A 25,650-nucleotide genomic window follows, 5' to 3' on the forward strand; every position below is an offset into this window, starting at 1 on the left:
AAAATATTTTCCACCACCTTTTTATACCAAATGTGCAAAAAATCAAAAATTTCCTTCTTTGAAAATATTTTATAGTTTACAGTTTAAAAACAAGTAGGAAAGTATAGTCGGGCATGGCCGACCATATAATACCCTACACCATGAGTATATTTTTAAAATTTTTACTTTTTATAAAGAAACTTTTATGTTGAATATTTTTCCAAAATATTTAAGCAATTTATTGATAAAAAAAACTAAAATTCCTAAATGAGGCTTTATATAGGTCAAATTGGGCCGATCCTCGGCAAATTTGGGAAAAGGATATATTTTTAAATAACAGTTAGTTTTGTGGAGTTTCACTGCGATACAAATGGTTACAAGTCAATTTTAGACGTTTAAGACATTTTTTGAAGGGGGGTTTGTATGGGGGCTAGGGTCAAATAAGGGCCGATCCTTACAAAAATCTGCAGCGTCATTTATACTTATGTAAAACTTATTTATGCCAATTTTTAGAGAGATAATAGAATATTTGACGTAATTATGGCATAAAAAGTTCAAATCGGGAGGTACGGTTGTATGGGGGCTAGGTGAAATAATGGACCGATTTCAACCATTTTCAATAGGCTTCGTCCCTGTACCAAAAAACATGCTTGGTCCAAATTTCATCAAACTATCTTGAAAATTGCGCCTGTACCTTGCGGACAAGGTTTACATGGACAGCCAGCCGGACAGACGGACGGACGGACATGTCTTAATCGACTCAGAAAATGATTTTGAATCGATCGGTATACTTTAAGGTGGGTATTGGACCAATATTTTTGTATGTTACAAACATCAGCACAAACGTATAATACCCTCCCCACTATAGTGGTGTAGGGTATAAAAACATGTATTTTAATACTAAAATATATTCAAACTTTCCGCATTTAACTTCTACTCATTGCATTTCGCAGAAAATTTTTTATTTTGACCTTTTAGTTAGCCGTTTAAATACTATATTTTCGATTTTCCAAATAAAATATGCTTTTATTCGGAAACCGCGAAAATTTCGAAATGGATGTTCTTGATTTACATCTTATTCAATGACACTTCGAAGGAGCTTTCATATGATACCCCATTCGTTAAAAGTTTCTATTAATTAAAGTTAAAAATCCCGTTAACCCACTATGAACTTTCAATTAGCGATAGCGGAAAAGTTTGACCTAGCAGCGAAAAATGTTTCGAGGGTTTGAATACATTAATGGCATACTTTCATTCTATGAAGGAATTTTTCGGCCCAAAAAAATAGTGTTGCATAGTGTCATACACCACGGAGAAAAATGAACATAGTAGCAAAAAACTATCAGCTGTTTTGAAACACTACCTTATAATTAATAAATCCTGGTTCACACGATGTAATCGACATTCACTCTCTTATTCTTATTGCCAGATGATTTGGATTCGTCAAATTTCAAGAAAAGCAATTATGAATTTATAGTCGGGCGTAGCCGACCATATGATACCCTACGCCATTCAGTATGTATGTTAAAAATGGGGATTATTTAGAAAAATAAAGCGTTTGGTTTGTTTTTTAACTTTATTTCGGAATATTTTTACTGTTTTTGTCAAAAAATAGATTTTTTACAAGAGGGCTCAAAGAGGAGTAGGGCAAAATATGGCCTTATCCTTAAAAATGTTGGTAGGTCTCCTTCAATATTATTTATGTAGAATTTAAAAGTGTTATTAGTGTTTGTAAGTGAATTTTGACCTTTAAGTCATTTTCTGAAGTGGAGTTTGTATGGGGCTAAGGTCAAATGAAGCCCGATCATTACAAAAATCGTTAGTGTCATTTAAAGTTCTATAAAACAAAGTTTTGTCGACTTTTGTTGACATAATAGATCATTTAAATTAATTATAAGCCCAAAGGCCCTATTTGGAGGGTGCGGTTGTATGGGGGCTTGGGCCAAAAGAAGCGTGTGTGCCAAATTTCATCCAATTATCTTGAAAATTGCGGCCTGTACCGCACAAGGTACAGGCCGCAGACGGACAGCCAGCCAGACGGACGGACGGACATAGCTTAATCGACTCAGAAAATGATTCTAAGCCGATTGGCATACTTTATGGTGGGTATAGGACGAATATTTTTGTATGTTACAAACATCAGCACAAACCCAATATACCCTCCCCACTAAAGTGGTGTAGGGTATAAAAATCGTCAGTCAATTTTTGGAAATCGTCAAAACTATTTGTTGTGAACTTCAAATTATTTTTTATACCCTACACCACTATAGTGGGGAGGGTATCATACGTTTGTGCTGATGTTTGTAACACACAAAAAACTTGCTCCAATACCCACCTTAAAGTATACCGATCGATTCAGAATCATTTTTTGAGTCCGTCTGTCCGGCTGGCTAGCTGTCCATGTAAACCTTGTGCGCAAGGTACAGGCCGCAATTTTCAAGATAATTTGATAGAATTTGAACTATCATGTCTCTTGGTACAGCCCATTGACGAAGCCTATTGAAAATGTTTGAATTCGTCCATTATTTAACCTATTTAGCCCCCATACAACAGTACCTCCCGATTTGGACTTTTATGCCATAATTACGTCAAATATTCTATTATCTCTCTTAAAATTGGCACAAATAAGTTTTTTATAAGTATAAATGACACTGCAGATTTTCGTAATGAGCGCCCTTATTTGACCCTAGCCCCATACAAACCCCCCTTCAAAAAATGCCTTAAATGTCTTAAATTTACTTGTAACCATTTGTATCGCAATGAAACTCAACAAAACTTTGAAAAATCAAATTTTGAAAATATACTCATGGTATAGGGTATTTTATGGTCGGCCATACCCTTATATATAAGGCGTTAAAATTTTACTCGTATTTTGTTTTTGTTACAAAAACAATATACAAATAAAATTTGTGCTCAAACTACTCGCTCGGTATCTAGAAACAACACATTAATCTTTTGGCAGGCGCTACAATAAATGTCCCAGACAAAATTAACCCAAAGTCAAAACCGAAAAATTGACCAAAATAATACACAAGTTACAAAAACACGAAACTTAAAAATTTATTTTTTTTAATTTATCATAATTTAACTACCACTTGTGGTGGCCCCTAGCCACCTGACTACCCAGGTGACCAACCATTTTAACATGGGCTTGACAGTAAAGAGACGATTTCCTCCGCTCTCGTTACAAAGGGGACACTAAAGTGACGACCGTCTTCATTCCCGATTACAAAGAGTTTATTTGTGACGAAAGACCAAAAACATACGAATTGGAGTCAGCCAGGTGTTAAGATATTAATGAAACTAAAATTTAAAAATTTCAAGTGTCTGCTCTCTAGAATACTAAGGGACAATAATGTGACGATTGACCCGAAAGATATAAACATGAGTCAACTAGATGGTGGCATATTAGTAGAAAGTAAAATTCATGTCTCCAAAAGATGGGAGACACAAACAACAAAAAAAAACAACTTTTAAGAGTATAGTCTCTAGGTTACTTGAGGACAGTAAAGAGACGACTGTCTCCCATCAAAGAGGACACTAAAGAGAATGAAGACAGTCGTCAGTTTAGTGTCCCCTTTGTAAGCGAGAGCGGAGGCAATCGTCTCTTTACTGTCTCTTTGTAGGGTGTAGAGTGACGATTGACTTCCTCGTAGGACAAGCCCATGTTAAAATGGTCGGTCACCTGGGTAGTCAGGTGGCTAGGGGCCACCACAAGTGGTAGGTTAAGTGGGTAGTTTGGGACTGTCCTCTACACCCTACAAAGAGACAGTAAAGAGACGATTGCCTCCGCTCTCGCTTACAAAGGGGACACTAAAGTGACGACTGTCTTCATTCTCGATTACAAAGAGTTTATTTGTGACGAAAGACAGAAAACATACGAATTGGAGTCAGACAGGTGGTAAGATATTAATGGAACTAAAATCTAAAAATTTCAAGTGTCAACTCTCGATAATACTATGGGACAATAATGTGACGATTGACCCAAAAGTTATAAATTTGAGTCAACCAGATGGTGGCATATTATTAGAAAGTAATAATCATTTCTCCAAAAGATGGGTAAAATAACTACTTTCGGAAGTACAACAAAAAAAAACAACTTTTAAGAGTATAATCTCTAGGTTACTTGAGGACAGTAAAGAGACGATTGCCTCCGCTCTCGCTTACAAAGGGGATACCAAAGTGACGACTGTCTTCATTCTCGTTTACAAAGAGTTTATTTGTGACGAAAGACCAAAAACATACGAATTAGAGTCAGCCAGGTGGTAAGATATTAATGGAAATAAAGCTAAAAATTTCAAGTGTCTACTCTCTAGAATACTATGGAACAATAATGTAACGATTGATCCGAAAGATATAAATTTGAGTCTACCAGATGTAAGAATTATTTCTCCAAAAGATGGGTAAAATAACTACTTTCGGAAGTACAACAAAAAAAACTACTTTTAAGAGTATAATCTCTAGGTTACTTGAGGACAGTAAAGAGACGACTTTCTCCACTCCCGCTTACAAAAAGGACACTAAAGTGACGACTGTCTTCATTCTCGATTACAAAGTGTACACTCGTGACGAATGTCCCAAAACTTACGAACTACGATCATCGTATGCATTGACTCTTTGTCGAACTGCCGGGATGTTTAGCCGCCAATGATCTAAACATACTAAACAAAATACACAGCTGAATAAAACCAAATACATCTACACACACGTGTACATTTTTTATACCCTTCACCTTCGTGAGAAGGGTATATACAGTGAATCAACTATGTTTTTTGCCTACCTTTTTATTTTAAGAGAAATTGTTTTTATTAAATAAGAAAAAAACAGGTAAAAAGTAAATATATGTTTTCCAATTAAAAATAGAGATTGTGTAAAATGGGAAAAATTAGAAAAAAATATTAAAATACAAATTTTGGTGCATTTGTTGTTGCATGTTATTATTTTTCATCAGAATTTGCATGTCCATAAAGTATTTTGCATATTGAGAATTCCAGCTAATTTCATTGGGGTTTTCAAATTATTTTTTAGTTATTTTTGGAATTTATTGTTTTATTGTTAAAAGGAAGAGTGTTAAGTATTTTTCAATTGCGATTTGCAAAAATAATTTCCACATTGGGTGAAAATGTGATGTTATTTGCCTTAAATGTTTAAGGGATAATAATGAGGCAATTTCCATATAAAAAATTAGTTTAGATTTCTAGAACAAGTGTAAATCAATAAAATATAATTATGAAATGTTTAATCAATAACATTAAAAAATATAAAATAGAGTAATAGATGAAATGATCCAAAGAATTATTAGAAAAAAACGCACTGAGCGCTCTTTCAAAAACTTTAGAAAACTTTAACTGTATCCAAGGAAAACTATTGGACTCCTGATTTATCTTTTTAAAAATCTTTATACGAACTAGGAGGATAGTGTTCCTCCTAGTTCGTATATAGATTTTTAGACCTCTAAACAGACCTTAGATTGCTTGGAACCAATGTAAAGTGAACTGTCGTGTAGTACAGGAAAAATACCGAATTTAGATATTTTAAAATAGAGGTAGTTATCATACCGTAACGTCAACAAAAGCAATATTTTTCACCTAATACATACACTTATATATATTTAGAACCCAAATCAAGAATATATATCCAGATCCAAATACGCCTACTGTATCTTATTCGTAAAATAAAGCATTTCAAATATGAGGTTGAAAATCAATTTTTTATCATTTAATAGTTCTATAGTGTTATATCGTGATGTCCCCATACTTAGAGTTGCTAGGATGGTACTTAGTGTTAGGTTTATTGAATAAGAATCAATATTATACAATACTAAATAAAATTTACACAATAGATGGAGTTTTTTTCTAGGTCCAAACCCATTGATTATCTAATATATCATGTATCCAATTCAATATTATTATTTTCAAAATTAAATAAAAGAAAACGGTATTTACGATAATAAATCGGTTAAGAAATGTCAAAATTTAGTCGTTCCACTACTAAAATATCTAAAAAATGGCGAAAATCGGGAATATTTGGACCCGCTATTATCAAAAAACTAAAGTAAGGACGGTAAAAATTTTTAAATTTTAATTTTCAAATGCGAATATCTCCTAAACTATAAAAAATAATTTACTGCTACGAAGACATTTTTTATAGTGAGGAGATTGCGAGGAGATTCCGAGGTGTCCTAATTTGAGGACCCCCCCTGCCGGGCCCCTGGTTGGCCTATAAGGTCCAAATTCAAGACCTAAGTTCGACAACAGCGCCTCTTTGTGCATACCAAATTTCATTAACCGTTTAGAAGTTACCGAATTATTTCCCTCTTTTTTTTCCTATACCACTGTGCGTCATTTATATATTTTGGGTTTGTAAATTCTGTTCGTATATTTGGATGTTGGTTGGTTCTATTGCGTTCTTTATTTTGTTTTTGTTTTTCTGTGTTTTTCGTTATGTATGTTTAGATGTCTGCTGTGTATTTTGTTCTTTTATTTCGTTTAGCGTTATTGTTCATTTTGTTTTATACCCTCCTTCGTGAGGAGGGTATATATAAGTTTGTCATTCCGTTTGTAATTTCTATAATATAATTTTCCGACCCTATAAAGTATATATATTCTGGATCCTTATAGATAGCGGAGTCGATTAAGCCATGTCCGTCTGTCCATCTGTCTGTTGAAATCAATTTTCTGAAGACTCCAGATATCTTCAAGATCCAAATCTTCAATAATTCTGTCAGATATGCTTTCTAGATGTTTCTATTGAAAATCAGCAAAATCGGTCCATAAATAACTGAGATATGGGTAAAAATCTGAGACTACCTCTGAAAATTTCCTCAACAAATTATTAACAAAAGCATAAAAACAACAACAAGGAGATAAAACAGTAATATGTTGGTAATACAGCTCATATTTGTTTAAGGGTGGTAATATAGTTTAAAGGTGGTAGTACAGTACAACGGTTAATATTTCTTTCTGCTACAGTTTATATTTGTTTGTGTGTATGTTATGTGTGACTTGTGTGCAGAGATACAAAATAAATAAAAACTGTTTTTTAAAACATACAATATAAAAATCGGACTTGTTTTATTAACATTTATTAATTTTATTCTTAGAATATTTCAAATATGATTGGATTTTCTTTTAGATAAAATAATAAAAGATATATGAAAATTTGTTTAATTTGTTTTTATATTGTTCAATTTGGAGGTAAAATCGACAAAAGGCTATTTCCCTTCAAACATTTAGAAGACAAAACTATTGCGCATCACCCCAGACGCCACGTCAGAAACACTTCTGGACGATTGTCAGACGAGAACGCACATTTTACAAAAACAAAATACATTGATTTCGAATTTTCGTCTTCTAGAAATACACTTTTAAATTACTTCCGGATGATAGTTAGAAGAGTGCATCCATTTTGCTTAAACAAAAAAACATGACTGTTGAACATTTTTCATCTGTATAGTTTTAGGTTACTTCCGGATGAAAGTAAGAAGAGTACAAAAACAAAAAAATATAAATACTTCATTTTTTAGCGTGAACGCGAAAAAAATAAAAATAAATAATGCAGAAATTTTGTTAAGTTCAGTGATGTTTTGTCCAGTCATGTTTAGTTTTAATTATTCATTGTTAAACTTAAATGAGTTATTGAATTTAAAGTTCATAAGAAAATAGTGTAATTAATATAATGTGAATCTTAAGTAATAAAAAACAATATGACAGTGTTGTGTTAAAAGTCAACTGTTAATAAACATTTAATAAGGTTTTGTTAATTGGCGAAGTTTATTAAATATATACCAAAAAGTAATTATCTTCAAGGATTATATAAATTAAATTAAAAAGTAAGTTGTCATATTTTACATTAAAATACTATTTTAGGAATAAGTTAACAACTCTAAACGGCTTCCATTTCCATTATTTTTAAACGAAGTATAATATCTTAATTGGTTTAGGAGTTATAAGCATTTAAAAACTTTTTCAAGTTGTACGTTTCGTCTTTCATTTGATGAACATTGCATTTTTAACCTATTTAGATTTATTTGAGTTAAATCTTATCTTCCAATATTGTTTAAACTATTAGCGCGTGTAGGTCCTGTTTCTAGATTACGTATGATCACTTTGAGCTAAAATTTTATTTGTATTTCATTATCGAAACAAAAACAAAATACATTAAAACTTTTTCTTAAAGTATTCAAACGCTATCTGGAATCATTATATTGAAATTAATACAACTGTTTTATACATAAATTATTTTTTGACTTGGGTCACTCGACACGAAATTGCCCATATCAGATATTTAATATTGAAATCAGATATTTTCAAACCCACCTTTTTTTAATAAATACAATTTTATAAATTTTCATATAGCTTTGGATTTAATTATTCTAATTATAGGTACTTTTTTAGTTATTAACACCAGGTCTTTCTATGACCTATCATATGATACTAATATTCTTAATATTGAGCATGCCGTTCCCAAGATATTAAATCTGACAATAGTCCCTACAAACATTATCTATTGCGGAAGCTACCCGTGTGAAACTTCCAAACGTGCTAAAAGAAGTATACGAATTCTTGTCACTAGTCGTAACGTGGAAGATACTTCTGGAAGACCCGCAGAAGAAACTTCTAGATGACACTTGGAAGTAAGGTATTGTCAAAGACTCTTCTAGATGTGACTAGGAAGAAACTTCTTGAAGTGATTACTTAGAAGTGTTCCTATCTTATCTACTAGAAGATGAGTATACTCTTCTTCTAGAAGATGAGGTTTCTCTTCTTGTATAAGAAGAGATTTCTCTTCTTCTATTTGTATAGTCACCCAGATAAAATCTATAAAAATAAATCTAAATAAAAAGAAAATTTTGTAGTTTTTATTGAAATAATTGAAATTAAAATAGTAGAAAAAATATTTAATTTAACAACTAATCTAAAAAAATAATAATAAGATAATTTCCAGGAAAACTGTATTAATCGACCAACTGTTGACTAGTATACTTAAAAAATTGTAAAACGTTGGACTCTAAAATATTTTTGTTTTTCATAAATTTTATTATCAATCCATCAAATTGTATGAGTTATATTTTGAAACGAATTAATGCGAAATAACAAAAATAATGTTATAATTAATATTGAATATACAGTGGACGTCCACTAGTACGAATTATATAGTGTCAGGCACAACAACACAATTTATATGTTTTAATTCAAATAATACACATAAATTTTTGGATTTTATTTATTTTTGTTTTATTTTTCATGAAAAATTACATAACGAAACAAAATATAATAAATGTGTATTATTTGAAATAAATTTCCTGTACATAAACAGGCATAAAAGGGACATATTTACGTATACGAATTGTTAATTTTGAAAGTATCGTGAGTCCAATGGTTGAAATGAGATATAGAAGGTCTTAAATTTTAATGTTTTTTTAAAAATATGTGCGCCAAAGATAATTTGCATGTACATATACATATGTTCTAAAATGTATTAAACATGTTCAGATTACATAAAACTTTTATTAGAAACTTGATTGGAATATATCACTTTCAAAAACAATTCTATAATTTAAAATTTTCTCTTAAAAACTTGGAATATTTAAGGGATCACATATAGTAATGCTAATTTACATGCAGTAAATTGTGTGTTAGGACTTTTAAAAACAAAAAACACTTGTAATAAATATAAAAAAAACTTCAAAATTACTGAGCTAAAGGTGAATGATACCGAAATAATAAAATAAAAACATAATAAAAACTTCATTCATACGTAAATAAAACCAAAATTCCAATAAAAATGCGTTATTCGTACTATCGAACAAAAAATTTGTGACTTTATTCGTACTATAGAGTAGACAATGCAACAATTTTGCCATTCGTATTATTGGACATTCGTAATAAAGAGGGTACGTACTATTGGACGTCCACTGTACATACTTTTGTATTTATTGAAATTGTCTGTTATACTTTAGGAAGCAATAAAATTAGAGTTCTCTTATGACCAATACATTTCCCACCAAAGTTTAAACGGTCAGATCCATTTTTTACATTTTCTGCAAATAATCGACATTTTTAATTGAACGGCGTGATAAAATAAGACATATATAACTTATCTTTATATTTTAATTCGGTTAAAAATATTTTAATTGGGAGTACAATTTTAGCTACTCTTTTCTTAAAAAGTAAAATAATAAAAATTTATTAATTAATTTATTTATTGTTTAAAAAAATAAAAAAAAATATTGATTTTGACAATAATACCGCAATACTATTTTTTGTTTGTTTTTTTTACTAATTAAGGAGTTATACACTTTCAAAAACTTAAGAATATTAGTAACTAAAAAAGTACCTATAATTAATATAATAACTCCTAAACCAATTAAGAGAGAGAGAGAGAAGAAATTTAATATAAAAACATTTTTAATTAAAAGCAAGTAAGAGTGCTATATTCGGCTGTGTCGAATCTTATATACCCTTCACTATAGTGTATTTAAAACATATGTATTAATTTTAAAAATTTTTTCCCGATTACATTAATATTACACCAAAAGCAAAACATTATGTTGTTCATTCAACGCTAAACGAAATAAAAAACAAAATACACAAGACATCTAAATATACATAACGAAAAACACAGAAAAACAAAATGGCTTAATCCAATTCGCTATCTATAAGGATCCAGAATATATACACTTTATAGGGTCGGAAAATTATATTATAGAAATTACAAACGGAATGACAAACTTATATATACCCTTCTTACGAATGTGAAGGGTATAATAGATAGTTGTTATTTATCCTAAAATAGTATTATAATGTAAAATATGAGAACTTTTTTATTTTATTTATTTAATCTTTGAAGATAATTACTTTTCGGGGGTTCAGTTGTTTGAGGGCTAGGTGAAATAATCTCCAAAACTGCGACCTGTAGTTTGATTACAAGGTTTACAAGCCCTATTGGCGCTTTCATTGAATTATCTTCAAAATTGCAACCTGTAGTTTGATTACAAGACATAGCTAAATCGACTCAGAAAATGATTCTGAGCCGATTGGTATACTTTAAGATGAGTATATGACCAATATTATTGTGCGTTGCAAACATCAGCACAAACCCAATATACCCTCCCCACTAAAGTATTGTAGAGTGTAACAACATGGCGTTGAACTGTCAAAACGAATTACGAATGTGTCGTAGAAACAGATTAATTAGCTATCGTCATTTAGAGGCCGAATTGATGGAAACTGGTATAATTCCGTTTGAATTACCTACGAATGAATTTTTATAGGGTGTTTAACTCTTCGTGTGAAGTTGGTATAACTTGTTTAAAGTGCACTAAAGTGAATGGTAACTTTACTCTTTTACTTATTTTTTGATTTTTGTTATAAAATGTTATTATATATAATACCTCTGAATGTTTAAGATGTGTTGCGCTAAATCTCTCATCACTGCTATATGTGGTCAATCCAACAGTCAATAAGTGATAGTCCTTTTTTCTGATCCATGAAACCTGCAAAGAGAAGAAGTTAGAAGTAGTGCTTTTGTGTATTTAAATTGTCGAATTATTTTCCTATCTTTTATGTGATATTTTTAGCAAATATATAGTTTAGAATAAATAAAACTTATTTTTTGGAATTTGTAGTTTTTTGGATATATACACTGAAATTAAATCCATGATTAACTTTACGAAAAAAAATTTGTAATACATATATACAAACATTTTTCTAATTTTACAAAAGTACGAAAACCTGTCGTAATACTTTGTTTCGTATATATTAAGAAACTTTCTTTCATTTAACAAAAAAAAATTTTAAGGCATGTAATATTAAACGAAAGTAACGATTTTTTTTCGTATCAAAATTATTTTTAACTTTACAAAATAAAATTATTTTGTTACAAATTTGTTTCTTATTTTCGTAATAGTGAGTTAAACTAATCGTAATTTAAAATTGACGGGAAATTAGCTGCCATATTTCATAAGGTTTAGAAGCAGTGTTGCCACTTTGGTTATTATTAACCAAAATTGGTTATTTTGATTTTGCATGTGTACATGTGAATTATTTTTTCGTTTTGGTTACTTTTTGCAAACAATTGAACTAAATGTTGTTTGCTTTTATTCCAAAAATAAAATTAAAAAAAACTTCTTTTATCTCTATTTTTAAATCAATTATGTAAATATACATATCGTGCTATTTTGAATTTTGGTAATATGTGGAATTTTTTTTACTATTCGAAATTTGCTTATTAATGCAAGTTATACATCTACTGGTTATACACAAAGTTATTTTTCGATATCTTAATTGGTTAGGATTTAGCAAAAGTGATTAAATGAGTTGATAAAAATCATAACACACCGTAATATTGTTTTATTTACACTAGTCAATCTAACACCGTGAATAATGAATCCTCTCTCTCCTTTTGGTGCATCCATGAACTTAAAATCAATTTTTGGGTCTATTCAAACACGTCCGTCCTTCCTTTAATATTTCTATTTTTAAGTAAAAACTCGCGATACTTATATGAAAAAATACAAAATTGTAATTACATCTAAACTCGTACGACGAACAATAATCGCGATATATGAAAAGATGATGACCTTTGACTTCTACTATCTCACCATGACTTTTAGTTCTTTATTTACATTTTCTAGATGATGTTGTATACTAGTTTTTATTTTTCCGTCTTAAATTCTATATTTTGGTCAATTTGTCGGATAATTTGGATAGATTACGTTTACAAATATTGCTGAAGATATGCTAACATCCGCTACATGGTATTATAATTTAAACCCAAATTTCGAACGAAATCTCCAAATCTGTACATAAAATGATAAGAATTTTATAATTTAAAATTGCTTTCCAAAAAGTCATATGTGGAGTATTTTTAAATTGCGCTAAAACGCGTAAAAAACTCAGTTATTTTTTAAAATAAATATTAATTGCATTTGTTAACGAATCTGCGAAGAGACATATATATTGTTGAAAACACGTTAGAGTCGAAAAGAAACAAGATAGAAAACTGAAATATTTTGCCAAAATATTTTTTTGAACCAGTTTTATTGGTATCGAGATGCGAAATATCGGTCAACGATTTCACCCTGTCTCCATAATAATAATTATAACATAGTTCCACTTCAGAAAATGAATTTGTTATTTTGATGTCCAAATGTAAACATAAAACAAATAAAAATAATTTTGTTTACTTTTTTCTTAATTTGGTTACTTTTTATTCGAATTTTGGTTAGAAAAAAAATTTTGCCTAACACTTGTGGTGGCCCCTAGCCACCTGACTACCTAGGTGACCGACCATTTTAACATGGGCTTGTCCCACTAGGAAGTCAATCGTCACTCTACACCCTACAAAGAGACAGTAAAGAGACGATTGCCTCCGCTCTCGCTTACAAAGGGGGCACTAAAGAAGACTGTCTTCATTCTCGATTACAAAGAGTTTATTTGTGACGAAAGACCAAAAACATACGAATTAGAGTCAACCAGGTGGTAAGATATTAATGGAACTAAAATTTAAAAATTTCTACTCTCTAGAATACTATGGGACAATAATGTGACGATTGGCCCGAAAGATATAAATTTGAGTCCACCAGATGGTGGCATATTAGTAGAAAGTATTAATCATTTCTCCAAGAGATGGGTAAAATAACTTCTTTCGGAAGTAAAAAAAAAAACAACTTTTAAGAGTAGAATCTCTAGGTTACTTGAGGGCATTAAAGAGACGATTGTCTTCGCTCCCGCTTACAAAGAGGAAACTAAAGTGACGACGGTCTTCATTCTCGATTACAAAGGGTACATTCGTGACGAATGACCCAAAACATACGAATTACAGTCATCCAGGTTGTTAACTATTAGTGAAAATTACATTATTTTTCGTATGCATTGACTCTTTGTCGAACTGCTGGGTTATGCTCTTGGTTTTGCTAGTTGTTTTTGTTTTTTGAAGTTGTGTTTGCAATTTCTTCAACAAAGCGACATCATAGATCTGGTTCACATTAGGAAACTTTTTGGGGAAAGTTTTAATTTTTGTGTGTGAGAGAAAAAGATAGAAATATCAACCATCTCTTTCTCTCGTACACAAAATCAAAAGTTTCTCAACTAAAGTTTCCAGTGTGAAAAAGGTCATACTTTGTTTAATACTGTCAAGCAGCGTTGCCAATTTAGCGCTTTATGTGCTAGATTTAGCGCCTTTTAACAATCCATAAGTCGCATTTTTTCCTTTTAACGCTTTTTTGGAAAAAGGCGCTAAATAAGCGCTTTTTTCAAGAAATGAAAAATCTTTTTAAAAGCATACAATTATTCTAGTTTAACAATAAAACAGTACTCTGCTGTACAAATTTATTAAAGTTCCTTTTTCTAAACTTACCAAATTATGAGTAATTCAAAGATCTTTTACACAGAAAAAATTATCTGTAGTTTATTTTCAATTAACGTGTTTTAATTTTCATTATTTTTTATTTAAACAAATTTGTATTTGTCTTAATTATCTCGTTTTTTGAAACTGTTTGAAACTTAAGTGTAAAGTTTTGATTAAATTTTTAATTAATTCAATTAATTTTTTAATTGATTGAAAAAAATGTTACTTTTCTATTTTAGATTTATTTTTAATATTTTATTTTAAATTTTTGTGCTAGCAATATTTATAATTCTTAAATAGTCAATAAAATTTTAGGCATATAATATTCAAGTTTCTTGACAATTTATGAAACACTTTATATGTTAAATTGTGACAATAAAGTGATAATTTTTGTAAATGCTGAACGCATTTTTAAAGGTCTAATATTCCTTTAACGTTGTGTGTAATCGATTAATAATTTGATTGTTTTAATCACCTTGTTAATTGATTTTTAAAAAATTCTGTATCAAACGGTTTAATTTATTTGATTAATAAATTAATAAAATATCAATTTTATATTTATTAAATATTTCATTTTTTTAATAAACAAATATTAGCTAAATACTATATTTTTAAGACTGTGTAAAAATATAATTTTAGCGCTTTTTAGTGCGATTTGAGTGAATGGACGGCGCGTTTTAGTATAAAATAATTGACAACACTGCTGTCAAGCAACTAAATAAATAAAATATTTGTGTTGTATACATGTTACACCTGGTTCACACTGAGAAACTTTTATTGGTAAACTTTTGATTTTTGTGTGTGAGAGAAAGTGAAAGAAATATCAACCATCTCTTTCTCCCACACACAAAATCAAAAGGTCTAATTTGCCGAAAATCTTCGTTGTCAGAACAATACTAGCGCCGCCGTCTGCTTTGACCAATTATACCGTCTAGCGAATGTAAGCATTGCATCCATAACTTCAGGGATATTTACCTGTATAAAGGCAATCATTCCAATGATACAGTGGAAATGAGATGTTATATGTATCAAATCTTTGCATGTATCGCGATTATTGTTCGTTGTACGATTTTATATGTTATTACAACTTTTGTAGAGAATACAATTTCCAATATTTTGGTAATGATTATTTTCGCGAGTCATCATTTGATTTCGAATTATTTTGTTTTCACTTCCCTTAGCTATGTTACTTAGACCTGGTTCACACTAGGAAACTTTTTTTCGAGAAACTTTCGATTTTGTGTGTGAGAGAAAGAGATGGTTGATAGTTATTTCTCTTTCTTTCACACACAAAAATCAAAAGTTTCCCAAAAAGTTTCCTAGTCTGAATTAGGTCTATATAAAATACTTTCAAAAAACATCTTTAAACTTGGACAACGGTGTAAAATTAAATAAACAAGTAAGAGTGCTATATTCACCATAGTGTATTTTAAACATCTTTTATAAATTTTAAATTTTTTCCCGACTACATTATTATTACATCAAAAGCTAAACAAAAAGAACAACAACAACGCTAAACGAAATAAAACACAAAATACACAAGACATCTAAACACACATAACGAAAAACACAGAAAAACAAAAATAACAACGCAATGACGCCAACAGCATCCAAACATACAAAAAAATACACAGCTGAATAAAACAAAATACATCTACACACACACGTGTATATCTTTTTCTAATATACAGTGTTGTTGTTGCTTTTATAACAAAGCATGAAAAAAATATGACATTTTTTGATGAAATTTTCAGAGGTTGGCTCGGATTTTTGCTCATATCTATGTTATTTACCGACCGATTTTGCTGATTTTAAATAGCGATCTTTTCGAAAGCATGTCTAATAGAATTATTGAAGATTCGGATCTCGTCGATATCTGGGGTCCTCTAAAAACTGATTTCAACAGACAGACGGACATGGCTTAATCGACTCCGCCGCTATCTATAAGGATCAAGAATATATATATATATACTTTATAGAGTCGGAAAATTATATTATAGAAATTACAAACGGAATGAAAAACTTATATATACCCTCCTCACGAAGGTGAAGCGTATAAAAATGGATTGGTCGCATGAAATCAAAAGTAATAGGTTTTATGTCTGATTTAAAATGTAATGCTTTATTGAAGAAAAAACTATAAAATTGGTTTTCGTGAGAGTAATGTATTTTTTGCAGTTTTTAAGTTCTACAAACGAATTTTTTCAAAATTGTAAAATAGGCTGAAAAATTAAAAATAATAAAATTAAATTTTATTTTTTTTAAATAAAGTTTTGAAAATGTACAAAAACAAAAAAAGCGAAAACATCAAAATATGCACTAAAAGAGTAAAATATGCTCTAAAAACTCGAAAATATGCCGAAAATATGTCAAATCAAGCAAAATTGTGCTTTTACGGGTAAAATATGCAAAAATATGTTCTAACAAATCAATGCCAAAATTCTTAAATTGGTCTGAAACGTATAAATAAATATCTTATCCATGAGTCCATACGACGCACCACAAAAAACATGCATTTGCATATTTTGGTTTCTCTGATAATGACATATATAACGATTAAGTAACCTGGAGAAATATGTGTGCATTTCATCAGCAAACATATTTTTATACCCTTCACCTTCGTGAGAAGGGTATATATAAGTTTGTCATTTCGTTTGTAATTTCTATAATATAATTTTCCGACCCTATAAAGTATGTATATTCTGGATCCTTATAGATAGCGGAGTCGATTAAGCCATGTCCGTCTGTCTGTTGAAATCAGTTTTTAGAGGACCCCAGATATCGGCGAGATCTGAATCTTCAATAATTCTATTAGACATGCTTTCGAAAAGATCGCTATTTAAAATCAGCAAAATCGGTCGGTAAATAACTTAGATATGAGCAAAAATCCGAGCCAACCTCTGAAAATTTCATCATTGCGTTGTTATTTTTGTTTTTCTGTGTTTTTCGTTATGTGTGTTTAGATGTCTTGCGTATTTTGTGTTTTATTTCGTTTAGCGTTGTTGTTGTTCTTTTTGTTTAGCTTTTGATGTAATAATAATGTAGTCGGGAAAAAAAATTTAAAATTTATAAAAGATGTTTAAAATACACTATGGTGAATATAGCACTCTTACTTGTTTATTTAATTTTACACCGTTGTCCAAGTTTAAAGATGTTTTTTGAAAGTATTTTATATAGACCTAATTCAGACTAGGAAACTTTTTTGGGAAACTTTTGATTTTTGTGTGTGAAAGAAAGAGAAATAACTATCAACCATCTCTTTCTCTCACACACAAAATCGAAAGTTTCCCAAAAAAAGTTTCCTAGTGTGAACCAGGTCTAAGTAACATAGCTAAGGGAAGTGAAAACAAAATAATTCGAAATCAAATGATGACTCGCGAAAATAATCATTACCAAAATATTGGAAAACATTCATACATATAATTAAAGAGATAAGTAATTATACATACAGGGTATATTGGGTTTGTGCTGGTGTTTGTTGTATTATATCAACAAAAGTCTACAAAACATAATTTTATAGAACCTTTAATGACACTACCGATTTTTGTAAAGATCGGGCTTTAGTTGACCCTAGCACCCATAGAAACTCCCCTTCAGAAAATGACTTGAAGTCCAAAAATCACACTAATAACACTTTTAAATTCTTCTTAAAATACTTTTGAAGTAGACTTAACTTCCCCTATCAACATTATAAGATGCTTGTCCAGTTTCAAGCTAAAATTTAATTTGTCCATCTAAATTTTAATTTTTTAGTACACTACAATAACTTGGCAATAATATTTATGTTCAAACATATTTGAACACAGTTTAAAATCTTATTTTGGTGCATGTGTTTGGTCATAAAAACTATTCGATTAGTTCACTTGAGTTACAAATAAATATTTATCGCTTAGTTTTTTTATGACAACCTTTAGTAAAGATAAGAATGCTAGCACTAAGATGCACGTTAATTCTCTTCTTTATGTAACGCATAGACATTATGAGATATAATTAGAAATAGATCATATTCTTATCACTAGCGCACTTGAAAACCCACCCTTAAATGGGTATATGATATTGATAAGATTGAATGCATAAAAAGATTGCATGAGGTCTTATCTTAGTTCTAAGTTAGTTTTAAGATTTTGTTTAATAGTTCTTAAGTTTTTAGTTTTAAAAATAAATTTAGTGTTATTCAAGATTCGTAAGAGTGCTTTACAACCACTCGCGGTCTTATAACATTCAGCGGTGAAATTTGTATTTTTACTTAATACATTTTTTACAATATATGTTGCACATCTGTTATATGAATTACCTCTAACTAGACCAAATTTTTATTTCTTATTGTTTTGTTTTTATACCCACCATCAAAAAAGATGGGGGGTATATTGATTTTGTCATTCCGTGTGTAACACATCGAAATATTGCTCTAAGACCCCATAAAGTATATATATTCTGGGACCTCGTAAGATTCTAAGACGATCTAGCCATGTCCGTCTGTCTGTTGTTGGCACGATAGCGTCCACAAAATAAGAGTTATTGAGATGAAATTTTCCCAAAATATATTTTATTGATCAGAAATGTTTGGTATTGAAAATGGGCAAAATCGGTCAACGATTTCACATAGCCCCCATACAACTGTACCCACCGGAATATTGTATAAATAGCTTCATATATTCACAAATTCGTTGTTTATGAAGCAAATAGCACAAAATTTCGCATAGGTCAGTTTTTTGACGTCTGAAAAATAATTCTGCATTATGGCGGACATAGGACCATATTTGGCCCTACCCCCCATATAAGGTCCCCTTTAGAAAATTACTAAATAGCTGATTACTGGCTTAAAAATGGGAATATAGCGATGAAATTCGACACACATAAGTTTCATGTAAGTCAATATCTCTGAACCAAATTTTATGTATATCGGTCCATAATTGACGCTCCCCCCTATATAATGTTCCCTTCAGAAAATGACTTTAACGCTCATTACTCTCTTAAAAATACAAGTATAGCGATGAAATTTGGCATAAGTAAGTTTTTTGCTAACCAAAACCTATCTATGAAATTTTATGTGGATCGGTCCATAATTGACCCTACCCCCCATATAAGGTCCCCTTCAAAAAATGACTTTAACGCTCATTACTGGCTTAAACAAACGAATATAGCGATGAAATTTTATATAACGAAGTATCTTACCAGCCAAAAAAAACTTTATGAAATTTTATGTGGATCGTTCATAATTGACCCTACCCCTCATATAAAGACCCTCCATAAAATTACTAAAACGCTCATTACTGGCTTAAAAATACGACTAAAGCGATGAAATTTAACAGAAGTAAGTTTTATACTAGCCAAATTTCCCAGAAATAAGTTTTATACTAGGAAATATCTCTCTACCAAATTTTATGTGGATCGGTCCATAGTTGACCCTACCCCCCATAAGAAGTCCCCCCATAAAATTTCTTTAATGCTCATTACTGGCTAAAAAATCGGATTATAGCAATGAAATTACACAGAAGTAAAATTTACCAAATTTTATGTGGATCGGTTCACAATTGACCCTTCCTCCCATATAAGGCCCCCTTAAGAAAACGACTTTAACGTTAATTATGGGCGTAAAAATACTAATATAGCGAAGAAATTTGACATAAGTATGTATCTTAGGAACCAAAACCTTTCCACCAAATTTTATGTGGATCGGTCTATAATTGACCCTACCCCCCATATAAGGTCCCCTCCATAAAAATACTTTAACGCTCATTACTGCCTTAAAAATACGAGTATATCGATAAAATTTCACAGAAGTAAGTTTTTCACAAGCCAAAATCTCTTTACCAAATTTTATGTGGAACAGGCCCTAACCCCAACATAAGGTCCCTATCAGAAAATACTTTAAGGCCCATTACTGGCTTAAAAATAAGAGTATAGTAATAAAATTCAATTAAGTTTCTTGCCAGTCAAAAACTCTTAACTTAATTTTATGTGGATCGAGACTTAATTGACCTACCCCCATATAATGTCCCCATCAAAAAAAAAACGAGTAAAACAATATAAAGCGAATAAAGCGATGAAATTCGATATAAACCTGACCTGTAGTAACCAAGATCGTTCTACAAAATTTTACGGAGATCGGTCTATAATTGACGCTACCCCCATATAAGGACCCTTCAGGAAATGACTTTAAAGCTCAGTAATGGCTTAAAAATACTAGTAGATTTATGAAATTCGACATAAACTAGTTTCGTGTAAGCTAATATCTCTATCTCTTTTATAGGAACCGAAATCTTTCTATCAATTTTTATGAGGATCAGTCCCCCATATAAATTCCCCCCAGAAAATGACGCCAAAAATACGAATACCGCAATGCAACTCGACATAAAACAATTTTGATTTAAACTCTCACTACCATATTTTATGACTTTAATGCTTCTTAATGGCTTCAAAATACAAGTAGGTCGATGAAATTTTAAACAAATAAGGAACTGAAATCTTCAGACTTTTATAAGAATTGGTCCATATATGTATGTATAAATACCTCTACTCGCTATAAAAATTAGCACTGTCAATAGTAAAACCCCCATCAATGGACCCCTTTCAAATGTTACCCTGATGTTCTTATTAATATCGATATATAATAATAAAATATTCAAAATATCAAAGTTCATTCATATATCAGTGATTTGATGGTGGGTATAAAAGATTCGGCATAGCCGAATATAACACTCTTACTTGTTAGTATTTAATTTTAATTCTTACAAACATATGAATAAGCAAATATGTATGTGACAGACTGAACCGAAAAAAGTATGTTTATATAACACAATGCGACAAAAATAAATACCTGGGAAGTGATACTATTTTTCTGAAAGTTTGATCCGAGTAGAACAAGAATATTTTTTTGAAATTTGCCAAACACCTCCAAAATGTTGAGTTACGGGTTCCTACCTTTAAGCACTTATAAGTCATTAACTTAGTGGAATCTGAATCGATTTTAAGTTTCTTTACGGATTTAGAAAGCAGAAGCTGAGGACAATATAATGAACAGGGAAATGTTTTCGGTTCTAAAAAAGTGTTTTAAGCGCTTTAAATATGCCGTAAAAAACTCAAAATATACTCTTAAAATTTAAAAAATATGCTCTAAAAACAAAATTTTTCATTATTTTTTAACATTGAAAAGCTCAAAAAGACAGAAATTGTAATGAAATAATAAATGTTTAGTGTTATATTTCATCCTACAAGATTTTTATAATTGATTCATCTCATAGTTTGAAGAACTAGTTTAATAGAATTCCGTTTTACGTTCAGAGTGCTATATTCGGCTGTGCCGAATCTTATATACCCTTCACCATAGTGAATTTTAAACATAATTGATCTTACAGTCTAGTTAATAAAAACATTAAAAAAATTTGAGTCGATTTAAGCAGAATGTTTCTTACAGTCTAGTTAATAAAAACGTTTTAAATACTTTTTTCTATTCATTAAAAAATATATTTGCAAAACAAAAGGGAAAATTATTTTATTTTAACAAAAAATGCAAATCATATTTTTTTGCTGTGTATTTTTTGTATGTTTGGATTCCAAACATACAAAAAAATACACAGCTGAATAAAACCAAATACATCTACACACACACGTGTACATCTTTTTCTATGTACAGTGTTTTTGTTGCTTTTTTAACAATTTTTTGATGAAATTTTCAGAGGTTGCCTCGGATTTTTGCTCATATATCCGTTATTTACCTACCGATTTTGCTGATTTTAAATAGCGATCTTCTCGAAAGCATGTCTAATAGAATTATTGAAGATTCGGATCTCGCCGATATCTGGGGTCCTCTAAAAACTGATTTCCACAGACAGACAGACGGACATGGCTTAATCGACTTCGCTATCTATAAGGATCAAGAATATATATATATATACTTTATAGAGTCGGAAAATTATATTATAGAAATTACAAACGGAATGAAAAACTTATATATACCCTCCTCACGAAGGTGAAGCGTATAAAAATGGATTGGTCGCATGAAATCAAAAGTAATAGGTTTTATGTCTGATTTAAAATGTAATGCTTTATTGAAGAAAAAACTATAAAATTGGTTTTCGTGAGAGTAATGTATTTTTTGCAGTTTTTAATTTATACGTTTCAGACCAATTTAAGAATTTTGGCATTGATTTGTTAGAACATATTTTTTGCATATTTTACCCATAAAAGCATAATTTTGCTTGATTTGACATATTTTCGGCATATTTTCGAGTTTTTAGAGCATATTTTACTCTTTTAGTGCATATTTTGATGTTTTCGCTTTTTTTGTTTTTGTACATTTTCAAAACTTTATTTAAAAAAATAAAATTTAATTTTATTATTTTTAATTTTTCAGCCTATTTTACAATTTTGAAAAAATTCGTTTGTAGAACTTAAAAACTGCAAAAAATACATTACTCTCACGAAAACCAATTTTATAGTTTTTTCTTCAATAAAGCATTACATTTTAAATCAGACATAAAACCTATTACTTTTGATTTTATGCGACCAATCCATTTTTATACCCTTCACCTTCGTGAGGAGGGTATATATAAGTTTTTCATTCCGTTTGTAATTTCTATAATATAATTTTCCGACTCTATAAAGTATATATATATATATATTCTTGATCCTTATAGATAGCGGAGTCGATTAAGCCATGTCCGTCTGTCTGTCTGTGGAAATCAGTTTTTAGAGAACTCCAGATATCGGCGAGATCCGAATCTTCAATAATTCTATTAGACATGCTTTCGAGAAGATCGCTATTTAAAATCAGCAAAATCGGTAGGTAAATAACGGAGATATGAGCAAAAATCCGAGGCAACCCCTGAAAATTTCATCAAAAAATTGCTGAAAAAGGAACAAAAACACTGTACATAGAAAAAGATGTACACGTGTGTGTGTAGATGTATTTGGTTTTATTCAGCTGTGTATTTTTTTGTATGTTTGGAATCCAAACATACAAAAAATACACAGCAAAAAAATATGATTTGCATTTTTTGTTAAAATAAAATAATTTTCCCTTTTGTTTTGCAAATATATTTTTTAATGAATAGAAAAAAGTATTGAAAACGTTTTCAATTATATGAGAGTAGATTGTGAGTTATTGTACAATAATTTTTATGCGAATAATGTAAGTTTGAAATTTAAAACTAACACAAATTTTTTCCAAGTGCTTTTTAAAACAATTTTTTTACGATAAACAAAAGCAAAATCTACGTCTCGTCAATGTTTACCAGCAATGAATCAGAGGTCGAAGTCGACCGGCTTCAAGTCGGAGCTTAGCCGCCGCCGAACTATATTTAGTTGCTTGAGCCGCCGCCGAAACATTCTGCTTAAATCGACTCAAATTTTTTTAATGTTTTTATTAACTAGACTGTAAGATCAATTATGTTTAAAATACACTATGGTGAAGGGTATATAAGATTCGGCACAGCCGAATATAGCACTCTGAACGTAAAACGGAATTCTATTAAACTAGTTCTTCAAACTATGAGATGAATCAATTATAAAACTCTTGTAGGATGAAATATAACACTAAACATTTATTATTTCATTACAATTTCTGTCTTTTTGAGCTTTTCAATGTTAAAAAATAATGCAAAATTTTATTTTTAGAGCATATTTTTTAAATTTTAAGAGTATATTTTGAGTTTTTTACGGCATATTTAAAGCGCTTAAAACACTTTTTTAGAACCGAAAACATTTCCCTGGTCATTATATTGTCCTCAGCTTCTGCTTTCTAAATCCGTAAAGAAACTTAAAATCGATTCAGATTCCACTATGTTAATGACTTATAAGTGCTTAAAGGAACCCGTAACTCAACATTTTGGAGGTGTTTGGCAAATTTCAAAAAAATATTCTTGTTCTACTCGGATCAACCTTTCAGAAAAATAGTATCACTTCCCAGGTATTTATTTTTATATATACTTTATGGGGTCTTAGAGCAATATTTCGATGTGTTACACACGGAATGACAAAATCAATATACCCCCCATCTTTTTTGATGGTGGGTATAAAAACAAAACAATAAGAAATAAAAATTTGGTCTAGTTAGAGGTAAATCACATAACAGATGTGCAACATATATTGTAAAAATTGTATTAAGTAAAAATACAAATTTCACCGCTGAATGTTATAAGACCGCGAGTGGTTGTAAAGCACTCTTACGAATCTTGAATAACACTAAATTTATTTTTAAAACTAAAAACTTAAGAACTATTAAACAAAATCTTAAAACTAACTTAGAACTAAGATAAGACCTCATGCAATCTTTTTATGCATTCAATCTTATCAATATCATATACCCATTTAAGGGTGGGTTTTCAAGTGCGCTAGTGATAAGAATATGATCTATTTCTAATTATATCTCATAATGTCTATGCGTTACATAAAGAAGAGAATTAACGTGCATCTTAGTGCTAGCATTCTTATCTTTACTAAAGGTTGTCATAAAAAAACTAAGCGATAAATATTTATTTGTAACTCAAGTGAACTAATCGAATAGTTTTTATGACCAAACACATGCACCAAAATAAGATTTTAAACTGTGTTCAAATATGTTTGAACATAAATATTATTGCCAAGTTATTGTAGTGTACTAAAAAATTAAAATTTAGATGGACAAATTAAATTTTAGCTTGAAACTGGACAAGCATCTTATAATGTTGATAGGGGAAGTTAAGTCTACTTCAAAAGTAATTTAAGAAGAATTTAAAAGTGTTATTAGTGTGATTTTTGGCCTTCAAGTCATTTTCTGAAGGGGAGTTTCTATGGGTGCTAGGGTCAACTGAAGCCCGATCATTACAAAAATCGGTAGTGTCATTTAAGGTTCTATAAAATTATGTTTTGTAGACTTTTGTTGATATAATACATCAAACACCAGCACAAACCCAATATACCCTGTATGTATAATTACTTATCTCTTTAATTATATGTATGAATGTATGTTTAATCAAAAATTTTGAATATATTTGAAAAACTTACCACGCATTCACCTATATGGTGGACAACACATGGAATATGTGCGGTTGCACCTATTTGCGTCGCAACAACTGTTGAGTTTTCTGTTCCAAAATACATTGGCGTATTAAATACGGATTTGTTTAGAGTTTCACTTGAATTATTGATGTTAAAGTTGTTTTCAATATTGGTGCTAACTAAATCAATGACTTTGTGAGCTACATGACTATTAGATAAGCGATTCGGAAACTGTTCATTGGTATTCGATGTAGAGGCGACATTCAATTTATTTTCACTTCTTTCTTTTGCTTGTTCGATGTATAATGGTGAATCAATTGTCCTTACCCCATTTCCTTT

General features: G+C 30.2%; 1 protein-coding gene across 1 annotated transcript in view; it reads right to left on the bottom strand.

Moving 5' to 3' along the window:
• LOC111683479 (zwei Ig domain protein zig-8-like) overlaps nucleotides 1-25,644 on the bottom strand; it is a 174,536-nt gene extending 148,892 nt beyond the window's left edge. Inside the window, exons 1-2 of the mRNA XM_046954033.1 lie at nucleotides 25,318-25,644; nucleotides 11,375-11,476 (exon numbers count right to left, since the gene is read on the bottom strand). Of these exons, the coding sequence (XP_046809989.1) occupies nucleotides 11,375-11,476; nucleotides 25,318-25,413 (198 nt within the window). The 5' untranslated portion in view covers nucleotides 25,414-25,644. The remainder of the gene's footprint in view (nucleotides 1-11,374; nucleotides 11,477-25,317) is intronic.
• Between the last annotated feature and the right edge of the window lie 6 nt (nucleotides 25,645-25,650).

This window comes from Lucilia cuprina, chromosome 6 (assembly GCF_022045245.1).
Source record: "Lucilia cuprina isolate Lc7/37 chromosome 6, ASM2204524v1, whole genome shotgun sequence".
NCBI lineage: Eukaryota > Metazoa > Arthropoda > Insecta > Diptera > Calliphoridae > Lucilia > Lucilia cuprina.